General features: G+C 44.1%; 1 protein-coding gene across 1 annotated transcript in view; it reads right to left on the bottom strand.

The window, feature by feature from the left end:
• TBX15 (T-box transcription factor 15) overlaps positions 1–13,467 on the bottom strand; it is a gene marked incomplete at both ends in the record, with an annotated part of 94,545 nt that extends 81,078 nt beyond the window's left edge. Inside the window, one exon of the mRNA XM_080349620.1 lies at positions 13,266–13,467. Within this exon, the coding sequence (XP_080205746.1) occupies positions 13,266–13,467 (202 nt within the window). The remainder of the gene's footprint in view (positions 1–13,265) is intronic.
• Positions 13,468–15,037: the final 1,570 nt, after the last annotated feature.

The raw sequence follows: 15,037 nt of genomic DNA, 5'->3' as shown, positions 1-15,037 counted from the left end.
CTCTGTTTCCCTAATGATAGAGATACCAGGGAAGAGTTAAGAGCATTTGACCTATGCTCGAAGAATCTAAGTCTAGCATAAGCAATTACAGTCACATCTTAGTATGTACATGGGAAAAAGTTTAGCCAACTGCAGTGTAAACGGTTGGTGTGAATGTTGTCTTATTAAAGGAAGGTGACTAACCAACACCACCTTGAAAATACTATTCTTTGTACAACTGCAATATCCTGAAGCCCTGGATGTGGATTGACACTCCACTGTACTGTTAAACGTAATGAAAGGAGATAATCGGGCTGTCCCAAAGATTTGACACTCCAAGCACATGCAACAACCCAAGTGCTAACCAGGAATCATCTCTTGCTTCAGAAATAAAGCCAGATAAGCATCCTGATTTACAGGAGAAAAGTCTTGACTCAAATGAGTCAAAAAAAACCCACAACCGTGAATCTGGAGTAAAGAAAAAAGAAAGTGGAAAATGGGGTGGAGGAAGCCTAAAAAAGAGATAGTTTTATTTTTCAGGAAAGAAATACAAAATAACTAGTATACACTTCATTAGATGACCATAACAATAATAAGCTTCTTCCTCCCACTTTTTCGCACAGCAAACATCACTATGTAAATACTAGAGTGAATACAAGTATCTGAGATGTAATTATTTATATTTTAATTGATGATTGTCAAGCATTTTCATGAATACTCAGAAGTTATCTGAATATTCATAAATATAATGATTAAGGGTCAGTTCACAAATAAATATTCTCATTCAACTACAAATAATTGTAATAAGAAACCATTAATACTATTCATAAGTCTTAATTAAAAGAACAAGAAATTTCTAATAAATTTTGCTGCTGTGCAAAGCTGCCTTCCTCTTCCCTCTACTTAGATCCCCAAGAAAGACACAAAAATCAACGAAATATCAGTTAGATAATTCACGTGACCAAATTATCTACAATAGCTGATTATCACAAGTACAGGTTTTTTACTTCCTTAACAATAAGAAACTTGTTATGAGTAATTGAATTAGCAATTACAAACTGCCTCTAGGTGTACCTATATAATAAATAACTATAGTCATTGCTATAATGACTACCATGTTCTTTCAGGCACATAAAAACTTCTGTATACCAACAATTTAAATATTAGTAATATAAAGGACTGAAAACTCTGATTTTTGCACACAATGGAAATCAATAATGTACAGTCAATGAAACTGTATAATAAAATAAACTTAAAACAACTCCACGTGAAACATCTATTGTTTATAAAAAGGCTGAAGTCCTGAATAAAAGTACCTACAGGAGCAAATAGGATTTTAAACATTATTCTAAAATATCTTCTGGAGTTCACTATAAGAGAGAAAAATTCATCTAGAAGATTCTTTCTAATTTTTCCTGAAATTATCGTTTTTCTTCACATCAAAACTTGGAGAACAAAGACCATGAGAAGAAACCCTGGGGTTTTTTCCTGAAAAATTCTGCTTGATTGAGAGGTTTTCCCTTTTTTTTTTTTCCCCAGACCTCCTATATACCAAAACCATACCAACCGATTATGTGTTTGTGTGGTATAATGTACTCAGTTTCCTTCATAAACTATTTTGAACAGTCTATTTCATTTATAGAAATCATGCCATCTATTATTTTGGAAAAAAAGAAGAAAAGAAAAAGAAAAAAAAAGAAAAAAAGAAAAAAGAAAGAAAAAAGAAAAAAGAAAAAAGAAAGAAAGAAAGAAAGAAAGAAAGAAAGAAAGAAAGAAAGAAAGAAAGAAAAAGAAAAAGAAAAAGAAAAAGAAAAAGAAAAAGAAAAAGAAAAAGAAAAAGAAAAAGAAAAAGAAAAAGAAAAAGAAAAAGAAAAAGAAAAAGAAAAAGGAAAAGGAAAAGGAAAAGGAAAAGAGCAAACAAACAAAAATGAGGTTACCCAGATGCAGGGATAGTGTCTGAAAATAGTTTCTAATTCCTCCTGATGCCACAGGCAGCCGGTGGGTAGGAGAAGAGGCCCTGAACCACCTCTTTTCCTGCCTCTTTCTCCTCTGTCCTCCCCCACAGTGATCTCCATTTCTGTCTGCTTTTCTACTCCTTTTTGACCCTATTAACTTTTCTTTTCCTAATTTCACCATAATTTCATCCTCAGGAGGACAGTGTACACACCTGACTCAACATGAAAATGAAGCTAACGTAGTGGTGACCTGTTCCGTTCACTAGTGCATTATGCTCCGTGTTCCAGCCAAGGGAGCTCCTCAGAGCAGTGTGGGGCACCCAGTCCTGATCCGGGCTGAGGTACAGCAGTGGCAGCACTCCTCCTTAATTTTTTTATTCCTCTACCACCTCTCAGTCCCAGGACAAGTCAGCACCTGCAGAAGCCCTGGAACATCCCAGTCCAATCAGTGTCTGTGGTCACAACCAGGGACAGGGCATCTGACATGGTAAAAGGACAGAGGCAAAAAATGCCCCAGTCATTTTTCATCCCCTTTTGGGACTGAACTGCTATTTTTTTTAAAGGCTCCAGTCATACTGAATTACTTGCTCTTGAGTCCTGTATGTACCCAGTCAAACCTCTCTCCATTTTTTTAAAATCAATTATTCTTGAATTACCCTGGATAAATGATGCTCAGCACCTTAATATAACTCAAGCAATCAGTCTTGAAACACTCTGAATAAGCAGTTACTTCACAATTGAATCTTTGATTCCAAGAGGCAGAAGGGGAGGTTTTTTCCTAAAGCTGCATTATATGTTTTCACAAAAGCTATTAATTACTGTCCATTTCGGTAACAGCATACTGCTAGTCACCTCCACAGCCACTTTCCCTTTCCCCAGCCCAGGCACAATTTCCTGAGTTATGGAGTAAACAGAATTACGATGCACAGAATACTCTGAGCGGTCTCTACCAGGGAAGTGTAGGCTTTCTGCTGCATGATCAGTGCTGCAGGGACCTGCATAACAAACTGTGATGTTACAGTCTTATGTGGGTAACACTCCCAAGCATTGAAGTGAATAACGTGACTGGCTTGCTGCTAGGCAGATGGAGACTTTGCTAGGGTTGTTTGATGGTAAATGAAGAGGTTTTTTTATTTGCTCCAAGGAGCTTGGCACAGGAAACCCTCAAATCCTACAATAATAAATCTTCTATTTATCTTTAAAATTCTGGAACAAAATAAAAACCATTAGGCACCCACAGCCATGTGCTGTATTCTATATTTTCCCAGCTTCCTACAACCTTCTGGCATAAAAGATGAAGTTTTCTGAAGTGAAAAACAGCTTCTCATTTTAAAAATAATGGCCCTGTTGCCTTGTATGGAGCAGTATTTTATTGTATTACACAATGGAAAGGCAGGAGCACTTAGAAATTGCATAGGGGCATAATCCAGAAACTGATATCTGATCCAACCTCATAGTTTTCATACAATCAGGCATTTGCAGAAAAACTGAAGAGCAGAGGAATACATGATCCTTCTATAGCATAAAAGTGATCACCAAGGGATTAACCTCACTGTCATTATTATTTTATTTACACAAACTTGCACAGTATTCCAGCAGACAAAAAAGAAATCCCCATACATAAGTCAAAATTATTCCAATCCTGACAGTTGTGCAGGGGAGGGGCATGGTGGGTAATTTCTGGCTATCACTGTCTATTTAGGGCATCTCACAGTAGAAAGCTAGCAAGAGGTTAAGATCTCCCTGGAAATTGCAAATCCTTAAGGCCACTGAAAATAAGGTCACAAAAGCTTCACCTTTGAAAATCAGCACCATAAAGTCCTTTGAAAGGAAGATGCTCAGCATCTTGCAGAATCAGGCCACAGTTTAGCAGCTGCCTCCTAATGTGCTTCCAGGCAGGCTTCACATTACTGTATTTTGCAACGTTAATGGTACACTTCCAGTGTCTTTGGTTTTTAATTGGGCAGATACCTGATAAATAACAGAACAAATTCAGGGGCAATACACAGCTTTGCAAGAGGATATGTCAACTATAAATGTAGGATTGCAAATCCCAGCTATTGCATGGTATTTTATCACAAGTTAAGGTAGCAGCAGAGTTCAGTACAACCTCAAGGCTGAAGTTTTCTTTTAAAAAAGCCAGTGGGAGTGTTTCCCTTGAGGTCTGAGGGAGTACAAGGGCATGCTCCACAGGTCTTCTTCTACTATTTTTCCACCCTAGTAAGAAAGATTGCTTAAAGCACAATAAAATACATTGGTATTTTATCCTTGCAAAGTACATCTATATGCAGAGCTGAAAGAGGGATGACAAGGCAGCACTGGGATAATTTTTTCATCAAACTAAGCGATGTTTGTAGAAGTCATGACAATAACTCCTATCAATATTTAATAACTGACCTTTTAACAAGATCCTCTGAGTAGGATTGAGGACAATCAAGTGGAGTAAGTAGGTTAAAGAAAAAAAAGTCTATCTGTTAATCTCTCCATCTGTTGTCAAGTTCCTTTCTGTCTCAGCAAATTCAAACTTACAGAACTGCTCTGGAGGCAAGTCAGGGATAAAACAGCAATTTTTGAAGACTCCTTAGTCTATTCATGGCATACACCACACATCTCAAAATGTTACAACATGTTCTCAGAATTATTTTCTGTCCATAAGCATCCACATAGTCAGTCAACTGTTTTGGTGTCGTATAAGGGATACTGATATTAACTGATGCAACTTCTTAAGAAGTCTATGATGTACAATTCTTCACACATTACAAGCATAGACACTCTGGTGTCTTCAGTTTTCCCCTTGCTTTTGGGGTAGATTTTTCATCAGGCAGTTCTCTATTTCCTCAAGCTCCTAAAAGTAGAGGATTGGTTTTGTTAATTCATTGGTGATAGGGAAAATGTTAATGCTAACCAAGAGTGCATTCAGTCCCTGACTTAAGTCAAAGAACTGTGAGACATTCATGTTTTGTGTGCCCTGGCCCACTGATTTTCAAACAATTAGGTTGCTGTGGCTGCATTCATATAAATGTGCTGATTAATAATATGATTTGTGTCAGCTTATAACCAGTTGGTTAAGTACTCTTTAGAAACTGTAAATCAGTTCTTTTAAAGGCAGTTGGTAATAATTTCTTCCCAAGCTCCTTCCTAAGAGCTACAAATGTGGACATTGCTGAAAATGTCAATTTAACAATTCTAGAATATCTCCTGTACTTCCTTCCTAAAAAGCAAAAGCTTTAGAAAGAATGTGTAGGTGCAGTGCAGTGAAACTGTCCACTGTGACATGGATTGAATTCTGCTGTGAAAGATTTTAGCTGATTTTTTTTCTTTATTTATACATATGGAAGTAACCAAGATAATATGGCTTTGGAGAAATGAAAACTTGTTCGTGAAATTCTACAGAATTTGGCACATAACTTTGATTGGTCAGAGAAGACAAAATGGGACGCAGTTTTGAATGTCTAAATGCTAGATTTAATTATTATCTAAATCAAAATGTCTTATTTTTTAAAATGCAAATTCATTTTATAATTTTTTTAATTGATTTGAACAAGGAGGTTTGGAGACCCGTATTTTAAATGGTTGTGTATCTTAAAAGCGGCAAGTAGTCTGATTATACAAAAACAATATTTAAAGGTTGGCCAAAACCTAAGTTTTGCTGTTTCTCAATAAAGTTAAAAAAACAACAACAACACACACACACAAAAAAAATACACTTTTCTTCAGCAAAAGCAACATTTGCTAAGTGCAGCCTTCCCTCTAGCAGCTGTAACTTTGCATTTGCAAATACACAGCAAACACCGAGTAACCCACTGTCAGGCGGGACAGTCCTTTCACCATCCTCACAATATTGTCAAATCAATAGCTCAACTGAGCAAATGGTATATGGAAATATTATTGTAAACATTATTATAATAAGTGCTTTTGTCACTTCTTGGATTGATTTACTCATTCTTTGTTTTCTGATCCTGCAGAATGCACAATGAAAAGTTGCCCCTGGCATGAATATTGTTGCTAGAACTTGAATTGACACTGCATTTCCTAGCAGAGTTTCAAACTTTCTTAATCTCCTTGCAAAGATATTTCAATCTGATTTTACCGTAATACCATGTTATCTTTCCCTAGCCCTTCTCATCAAAGCATGCTATGGCTTTTAGAACAAGAAATGCAATGGCATTGTATTTTGAGACAATAGATCTTTCACAGGCAGAAAGGTTGGGATTGTAACCTATTTTAACCGGAATTGAAACTAAGCACCAACAAGCTACACATGTTTTTCCTAAAATTAAAAAAAAAAAAAAAAAAAAAAAAAAGTCTCAGCATTTCTGCCCAGTACTCTCCACTTGTGGAAACTCTAGTTCAAATAATAAGCCAAAAAAGCCAAACCTTTCAGCGTCCTGCTATGCAGAGCTCCTCTGGGCAGGATGAGGCACCAGAGCTCTGGAAGCCCCCAGTTGCCTCCATTTCACTGTACACCCAGGTGCCCACGGCTGCTCTTCTTGGTGGAACCCCACAGCTTCTGGGCTAAAAGATACCGATCACTCATGCATATATCCACCCTGCTTTTGCTGTCAAGATTTGAACCTAACTTCCTAGCCCATTCCTGCAAAGTAATTGTATTGTGCAGGAGGATATCAGAGAGCTAAGGACTAGCACAAAATCCTGTAATTCCATCAATGGGCACTCAGAAGCTCAGCCTCTCCAGGAGACTCTGCTGATCTCTAAAACAGAGTCAGTTTTAGAAAATTTAAGCTTCTTTCATTGAACTTGGTTTTACATCACCAGTGCAAACTACAGATCTCAATATGGATGCTTGGGGTGATTTAAGTCACACTTCAGATTTTAGATTTTACTTGCAACAGGAACTCATGTAAATGCCATATGAGCCAGTTTCAGTATGTCCAGGAATTTTCCAAGTGCTTGTAGACTGATTTCAGTGCAGTTTTTAAACTACTGAAGGCTTATTAATCTAGATCAGAAGGCAGGGGAAAGAGAGAGAGAAGAGAGAGAGAGAGAGAAAGAGAGAGAGGGAAAGAGAGAGAGAGAGAAAGAGAGAAAGAGAGAGAAAGAGAGAGAGAGAAAGAGAGAAAGAAAGAGAGAGAAAGAGAAAGAAAGCGAGAAAGCGAGAGAGAAAGCGAAAGAGAGAAAGAAAGAGGAGAAAGAAAGAGAGAAAGAGAGAAAGAGAGAGAAAGAGAGAGAAAGAGAGAGAAAGAGAGAGAAAGAGAGAAAGAGAGAAAGAGAGAAAGAGAGAAAGAGAGAAAAGAGAGAAAGAAAGAGAGAAAGAGAGAAAGAGAGAGAGAAAGAGAGAAAGAGAGAAAGAGAGAAAGAGAGAAAGAGAGAAAGAGAGAAAGAGAGAGAGAGAGAGAGAGAGAAAGAAAGAAAGAAAGAAAGAAAGAAAGAAAGAAAGAAAGAAAGAAGAAGTTAAAGAAAATCCACACTTCAAACTTCGAAGACATAAGACTGCAAGCTAAGATTCTCGTACAAGGGTTCAACTGATTAAAACAGGAACAATGTTCTGTGTGAACAGAGGTGACCTCAGTGGCACTGACTGTGCTGTAAAACAGTGCAAATGCTCTTTCCTGAATGTAGAACTCTTGGAAGACATCTTTCAAGTTTTCCATCTGAAAAAAGCATCAGTTTTCCTTAAAGACAGATACAGATAAAGCGGGACACTTCTGCCTGAGGAGAGGCTAGCTGGGCTGATATTTGATATAAGCGGTCAGTCCCAAGTGGGAGGAGGGATAAGTGATTGATGGTTTGTAAGGAATTACTTGACTTCTGCTTGTAACAGAAGCTCTTTGGATTCTCCCAAAGTTCTTGTCAAAGACAAGAAAAGCCTTTGAAATAGCAGTTTTCCCCTTCCCAGCAGATGGAATAAACCTGTGTAAAAAAAAAAATGCTGCAGATTTAAAACACATATAAAAGAAGGGAAGAAGTTGTTTGACACACTGCCTTTTTTTCTAATACTCTGCTGTACTGTAAGGTTTGTCTCTATTATTCTATTACCTGCCCTCTTAATACAGCATGAGCGATTTACCTCTCCACAGGAAAAGTTTCACAAGCCCAGCAGCAGGAGTTCACCAATTCAGTAAGACACATATTACCACAGAGACAAATCCTTCTCACTCTCTGTCTCCTTCGGCTCCAAGTTCAGATTTATACGAACTTGACCAAGGCAACCCCTTCCTGAGCCCCCACAGGGCTCTCCTGGCTCTCATCTGGACAGCTCCATCTGCCTCCTGCAACTCTCTCCTCGGGGAAGGGCAAGAGCATCAGCTCTGTAGCCGGAGTACAGAGGGAGCATTACAAGGGTCAGATTTTCGTGTTTCCTTCCATCGTATACACAAGGGAGCAATGGATCTGAGCTCAGTATCCCCTCTTTAGGAGGGAAACTGATGATCCAGCAGGTGGAATGAATTCATACAATCCCACTCACATATACATTTGTTAGAAAGACATCGCATTAATAAATCCCAGTCCCAAGCGCTTCTGCCGAAGGCAAAACTGACGCTCTCTGTCTTACACCTCGTTATTACGGAGCATTGCTCATCGGCAAGCCTCAAGGACCATGCGAAGGATGGTGTACGACAACTCACCCTGCGTCAGGGAAGGGGCAAGAAAAAGTTCTCCGCAGGCTCTTGAAACCGTAGTCCCGTCCACAGAGCACTCAAACAAAAGCTGAAGTGAGAAACCACGTCTGGAAGCAAATTAAGTCACTCCCCACTCACGGGTTTAACAACCACTGCTCAAAAAGTGGGACTCTGCATTCAGAAGCAGTGGTAGAAGAAGGGAAGGGGGGAAAAAAAAAATCGCATTTCTCCCGCTCTTAAACTTTGTTTGCCCCTCTGGAGGGGGTTTGTTCGAGGGCAAGGAGGAGTAGATACCCTGCGGTGGAGCAGGGTTGAAATGGTTATTCGTACCTCCTCCCAGGTTAGGCAGAAAAACTGCATGCCATGGTGAAAGCGAGGGAGGTTTTACACTTGCCAGCTACGGAAGGCTTTGTCAAGGTATCGGATCTTAATCTTATGGATAAGCAACTGTAATAAACACGTTGTAGGTCTTAAAATGCGCCGGGATGTTTTCTCTCTTTGCAAAGCTCTGCTGTGGTTTGTTAGCATAGCTTCAGAAAAGTACACGGAACGGAAAACAATTCGTTATGCGATGCCTTCACAGACAGATTAAAAAAAAAAAAAAAAAAAAAAACTCGCGAAAATTTGTTTTGTTTGTAACTGATGTGTGCATTTTAAATATATGCGATCAAAAACACCGATGTGATTTGTGATATGAGGACTGCACTGGAGAAATTCGTTTGCAAACTCTCTGGCGTATTCCTTTGCGAGGAGCAAGACCTTCCCAAAGCCGAGAAATTACAAATTTTTAGCCGCACCGTTTTGCTCTGCCTCTGAAGCGCCTGTGTAGCGTCTCTCTGTGTAGCGACCCCCTACCTAAGGGAGAAGCTGTGTTTCGAGCGGTGAGGGGGAACCGTCCGCGGGGAGAAAACTCCCCAAAAAGCCCTCGTCTTAAACTTTCGACGAGCAAAGGTGCGCGCTCGGCTCTGCCTCGGTCTGTCCCTGCGCGCCTGAGACGAGAGAGGGAAGGGCCGACGAAAGCCACCGCTCTAAACGATGGTAAATAATATATACATCAAGGGAAGCAACGCCTGGGTCTCCGGTGACCTTTCCGCTGCTCAGGTTTAATCTATAAATACCCCGAAGACATCCGAGCCCATTGTTTTGCTGCCCTCTGAAACCAAACCTGCTAAGGGGACAGAGGGGTGCCCACCGCCCCCTGCGCCCCACCACCCTCCTCCCCTCTGCAACGGCGGCGAGGGCGAGAGTCGAGGGTCGGCGGAGGATGCGGGGCGGCCCGGCTGCGGTGCAGGACCGGGGGAGGCTCCACCGAGCCCCGCGGCGAGCTCGGCCTCTCGCTTGCCCGGCCCCACGCACAGCGCGCCTCGAGTGGGAGCGGAAGAAAAGAGAGGGGGTAGTGCCACTGTAATCCAGAATTCCTTTTCACAACTTCGTGATTAAAACCCGCACGTTATTAAAATCCAGCTTTATCCCTCTTTTAAATGAGTCTCGTAAAACAGCACATTAACTCTGGCGACAAGATTCATGACTGAGACGTAAATAACTCGGATGTTCAAGAGATATTTTTTACAAACCTTGGAGATTTATCCTCTGGCTTTTCTCACCTTTCCCCACGCCACCCCCTGACCGACACCTCCCTCGCCTCTCCCGGGAAGATGCGGCCGCGGCAAGGGTCTCTTGAGCACTCCAAGCCACTCGGGATTGCCAATATTGTGGCCGAAGGGTTCGGGCACGGATGTAAATTCTTCGGATTTCGCCAAAACGGGCAAACGAGAAGCGCTGCCTCCCACGTCCAGCCGAAGGCTGGGTTTTGTAAAAGCCCAGCTCAGAGCTCCACAGAGGCCGGCCAAGCCCCCCACTCCGGGAGCGGAGCAGGGCCGCCCCGCCGGCCGCCCCCCGCCCCGGGCCACCGAGCGCCACTCGCGGTGGGAACGGAGAGGAAAAACCCCTCGAGACGTGGCCAACGTGTGGGGGAGAAATCGCGATACCCGTCTACATGGAAAAGAGCTGCAAAGAAGGAGAGCGAAGTTTTACTCTTCCCTCGGCGGTGTTTGTTTGCCCGCGGCGAACGGTTTTCAGCCTTTCAGAACTTCCTGGGCTGACATTGAGGGGTTTTATGCGAAATGACAGATAAATCGGGCTAGACGGATTTACGTTATCACATGCAAAATCAACACGTAATTTTCCACCGCACACTCCCCAAACTCCCCAATATTTGTGGCCTCTCTGTAAGCACACTCGCCCCAGCAGAAGGAGCAGCCCTGTGTTATTGACTACGCTACACAAGGGCAGCGAGTTTGAGTTTTGAACCTTTGGGACGCAACAAAAACCTTTTATGTTTTTTGTTTTGGTTTGGTTTGGGTTTTTTTGCTATATCGCTGGAGATTTGGCAAGATTAAAATACTTTAGGTGTAATTTTGTTCTTAATTGGGTCTTGTAAAGATGGAATTTGGTGGCCATTATAAAGCCGCTAATCAATTTTCACCCAGCAGCAAAGGTACACCGCGAAGGATTTAAGTTTAATGAAGTGACTGTGCAAATTACAGTCGCGGACTTTATTTAAAGTCTATCAACCTTCTAAAAAATGATTTCTCAAACTGTTCTTGATTTCCTTTGCTTTATGAAAAACATCACATTTGCTTTCTAAGGTTTCAGGCATTAGTAGCCGTTCTCCCTCACTCTCCAGTCTGGCGCAGGGGGAGTTTTACAGTCTTCTATTCCAAATTCATGGAGAAATGGGCAAATTAAACTTCTAGACCGTCCAGAACTATTTCTTATTGTGGCTAAAAAATAATGAGAAACGGTTCTAAAAATAAATAATGAAATATTTTTTAAAAGTAAACGGATGCCCATATACGCTCTGTTATTGGAAAGTATTTTTGTCGTTTCGTTCGCGTATTTATTATTTTGAATGAATAAGACTCGTGAGCTCTTTTTTTAGTGGTCGCTTCTGTACCCTCTCCTTTACGCCCGTCGCTCCGGTGGGAGGGAGCTAGCAGATTTTACCTACTTTCCTTAGGATCCGCACCGGGAAAGGCTGCTGCTGTTACAAGAAAATTGAAATGCGGTCCTTGAGAGCGGAACGGGATGAGGTCTCCGGAGTTCCCTAGTTTGTGCTCACTTCAAAAGCACTTAAAAAAAAAATTTAGCAGATATTTTCTACACCTCTGTCTCTAATTATTTCCCCTTTTTTGTTTGTTTGTTTATTCGTTTGCTTGTTTGTTTTATGCTGGAGTTTGGGCAGCTGATGCTTATTGAGAGCGCGGAGAACGTCAAGAAAAAAAAAAAAACAAAAACAACAACAGAAGGTGTTTTCTTCTCCAAGTGCAGCGGGGTGGACTTGGACGAGTGGAGGAAGTTTCTGCCCTTTTTCTTGCTAGGTCGTGCACGGAAATCGTTTGACCTTTCCCCCCACACACTCAAATATTAAAATAAAAAGTAAAGAGAAAGTACCTAAAATTCGCTTTCTCTGTACACTATAATTGTGATAGCGGGGCTGTCCGCTCCGTCCTATTTTAAGGCGATGGAAAGCGGGGCGGGGGGGCGGCGAGAAGGGCGAGGGGGCAGGGCGGATGCGGGGGCAGAGAGGGGCAGCGCCCTTTCACCCCTCGGGGTCGCCGTGGGTCCGCGACTGCTTTTGCGGGACGGTCGCTTTAGGCCGGGGCGAAACGGCCAGGAGGATAAGAGCAGATCGAGGGCTTCGCTTGAGCCAAATGATCACTCCAAGCTACCAGCTCCCTTTTAAATAAAAATAAACAATCTAATAAAAGTTTAAAATTAAAAATAAAAATATCACGGGGAAAGTCTCGTGCTCGCTCCCTCTCTCTCCCCGAATACCGTGCAGCCGACCAAGGGGCCGAGGCGCCGGCGCTGTTCCAAATGCTCCGGTTCCCGGGAGGCGCCGGGCTCGGTAGCAGGGGCCGGACTCCTCGGAGTCGCCCTCACCCGCTGCCCCTCCTGCTGACTGAGGCCCTTTTCCCTGCCGGGAGCAATGTCCCTGTGAAGAGGGAAGATCTCCTTTCCCCGTCCCCCCCGCGCTGCCACCGGGGGCCGCGCCGTTGAGCGCCGGTGGGCCCGATCCCGGGTGGGAGTTCGCCGTGGGGCAGGGGTGCGTGTGCAGCCGGTTCCCGCCGCTCCGCGGAGCCGGCGCCCCTCGCTTCGGCGCAACGCTGATCTGAGTGGCCCGCCTTCTCCTCCACCGAAACCTCCGGTTAGAGTGGCCCCGTCTCCGCGGGGCAGACTTGGCGCGGCGGCCAGTGTGTCGGGAAGCCGCGCGGCAGAGGAGAGGGGTGATCCCTCCTACGGGAATGTAAGTCGCGCCCCACTCCTATGCCCCCGTTCAACATGGCACTCCCGCGGTAGTCGGGAAGCTCCAGAGCAAGGCTAAACGTGTGTCCCGAGGCACCCGGGAAGGATCATCGCTATCGACAGGCACGGAGAGGGAGGAGAGAGGGAAAAGTAGGAAACGGGTTCCCTCCCGAGACATCATGGAGTTGGGGTGGAAAGAACAGTAGCAAGTAAGAGAAAAGTCCTCGTAAATCGGAAAAAAATAAAAATCCAAAGAATCTCCGCAAAATCCCACCCCCCTTTTTCCTTTACCCTCAGTCCCGGATGTTTTCCGGGAGGCGCTGCCCGCCCTGCCCGGCGCCGCTCTCCCGGCGGGCAGCTCCCGGCAGGGCTTAGCGGCGAGTGGCGAGGAGGGAGCGGGGCGGGGGGGGGGGGGTCCCAAACAGAAAGGATTTGCACTAACCGGGGTTGAGGTCCAGGCACTGAGTCGGGTCTTCATTGTCCCCTAGCTGGCCGTTGGGGCTGAGGCTTTCCATGGACAAATCCAGCCCCTTGTCCTCCCAGTCTCGCAGTTTCCTCTTTTTATTTGTCCCAATCAAGGCTTCTACCGAGAAAGCGTGAGCTCGGGAGCTGAGGGCCACCGCCGATCTTCGCCTCTCACTCATCTTATCCCCCAGCCCAGACCCTTGGGCAGATGAGCGGCCAGTGGCTGGGAGTGTAGAGCTCGGGGACCAGAGGCAGAGCCTCTCGCCTCTTTCTCCCCCAACTCCTCCCCAGCTGCACCCCCAGAAGAACCAGCCCTCAGTCTCTTGAAGGCACTACATGAGGTTGCAGATACTCCGTAGGCAGAGCCGGGAGGGTGTGCTCAGCCTAGGTCCCCAGCACTCGCTCAGAGGGGTTGCAGGCTTGATTTCATCTTTTTTTTTTTTTTTTTTTTTTTTTTTTTTCCTTCTCCCCTTTCCTTCTGTCTCTCTCTGATTGATCTAAACTTCTGGGATTTTTTTTTTCTCCAAGAGTTGGGCAGGCTGCGTGCGCCTGTCAAGGAAAAAAAAAAAAAAAGAGAGAGAGAAAAGAAAAAAATGTCCCCGGCCAATAGGAGGAAGAGATCGGGAGAAACCCAAAAGCTGCGACCCAATGGGGAGGGGAGGGAGACTCGGGCTTCAGGGCGAGGAATTTTGGCCATGTGAGTCCTGGAGCACCGGCCGCGAGAATTAACTGTTTGAAGAACGGGGAGCCATTAGGAAACCCATAGCTCTAAATGCAGAGAGGTAACAACTCCCGCACTCTCTCCGCCGCAACCCCGGTCCCTAGGGGCTTCTGTTAGCGGATCCCCACGCAAAATACCCGAGAGGGGTTTTAGCACCCGGGGGTGCCGGGTGAGTGGTTATTTTTAAAACGTCATTCATACTATGTATTACTTGCGCTTGCCGGCGGAATCGATGTCTGACGCGGCAACAACAACGTATCGGGAGAGTTTCACTTCAAAACGATGCGTGTCCGTGGAGCGGCGGGGCTGAGCGGGCGGCGTGGGCTGGCACCGGCAGAGAGGCAGAAGATAGTCCCAGACACCCTCGGGCAGAGGAGCGCCTTCTCTTTGGGAAGAGGGATTTATACATACACACACACACACATACATATATATATATGTGTGTGTATTTCCCGCTTCCCACTTCAGCTTCAGCGAAAACAAACGCACTAGCTAAAGATCCTGGCCGTTTGCCTGGATGATATTCAGCATTTTATTTCTGCTCGCCTGTTCCCTCTGCCCTGAAACCCTCCAGGCTGCGGCGGGTCGGCAGCTGCTCCCATGCTCCTCGGTCGCGAGTGGCGCGGGGGATTCGCGGGGTCAAGGTAAAAGGGCTGCATTTGAGAAGGTGAAGGAAGCACCCTGTGTTTTCATTAGCTGCTAGGACCACAGAAAAATACGTAAAGTCAAGCAAAACACCGTCTAGGGAAAATACAGCGGGGAAAGCCGACGGGGGTTAATTCGACCCCGAGAACAGAATATAGGTTAAGAATTAAAAAAAAATATATATAGATATATAGATATATATATAAAATAAGGGAGAGAATTAATATGGATCGAGGCACGGTGGAAAAACGAGCGAGGATACACACCAAATTTCAGGAAGGGATTATTTTTCGCTGCTGTTTCTCTGATGCCCCCTCGAAGCCACAAAGCTGCTTCGAGCAGCGCCGAAGGAGAAGGAGGTTTTTCTTAAGAGAGGTTTTTCT

This window comes from Nesoenas mayeri, assembly GCF_963082525.1.
Source record: "Nesoenas mayeri genome assembly, chromosome: 1".
NCBI lineage: Eukaryota > Metazoa > Chordata > Aves > Columbiformes > Columbidae > Nesoenas > Nesoenas mayeri.
The sequence above is the reverse complement of the archived record's forward strand: the minus strand, read 5'-3'. Positions and strand labels throughout refer to the sequence as shown.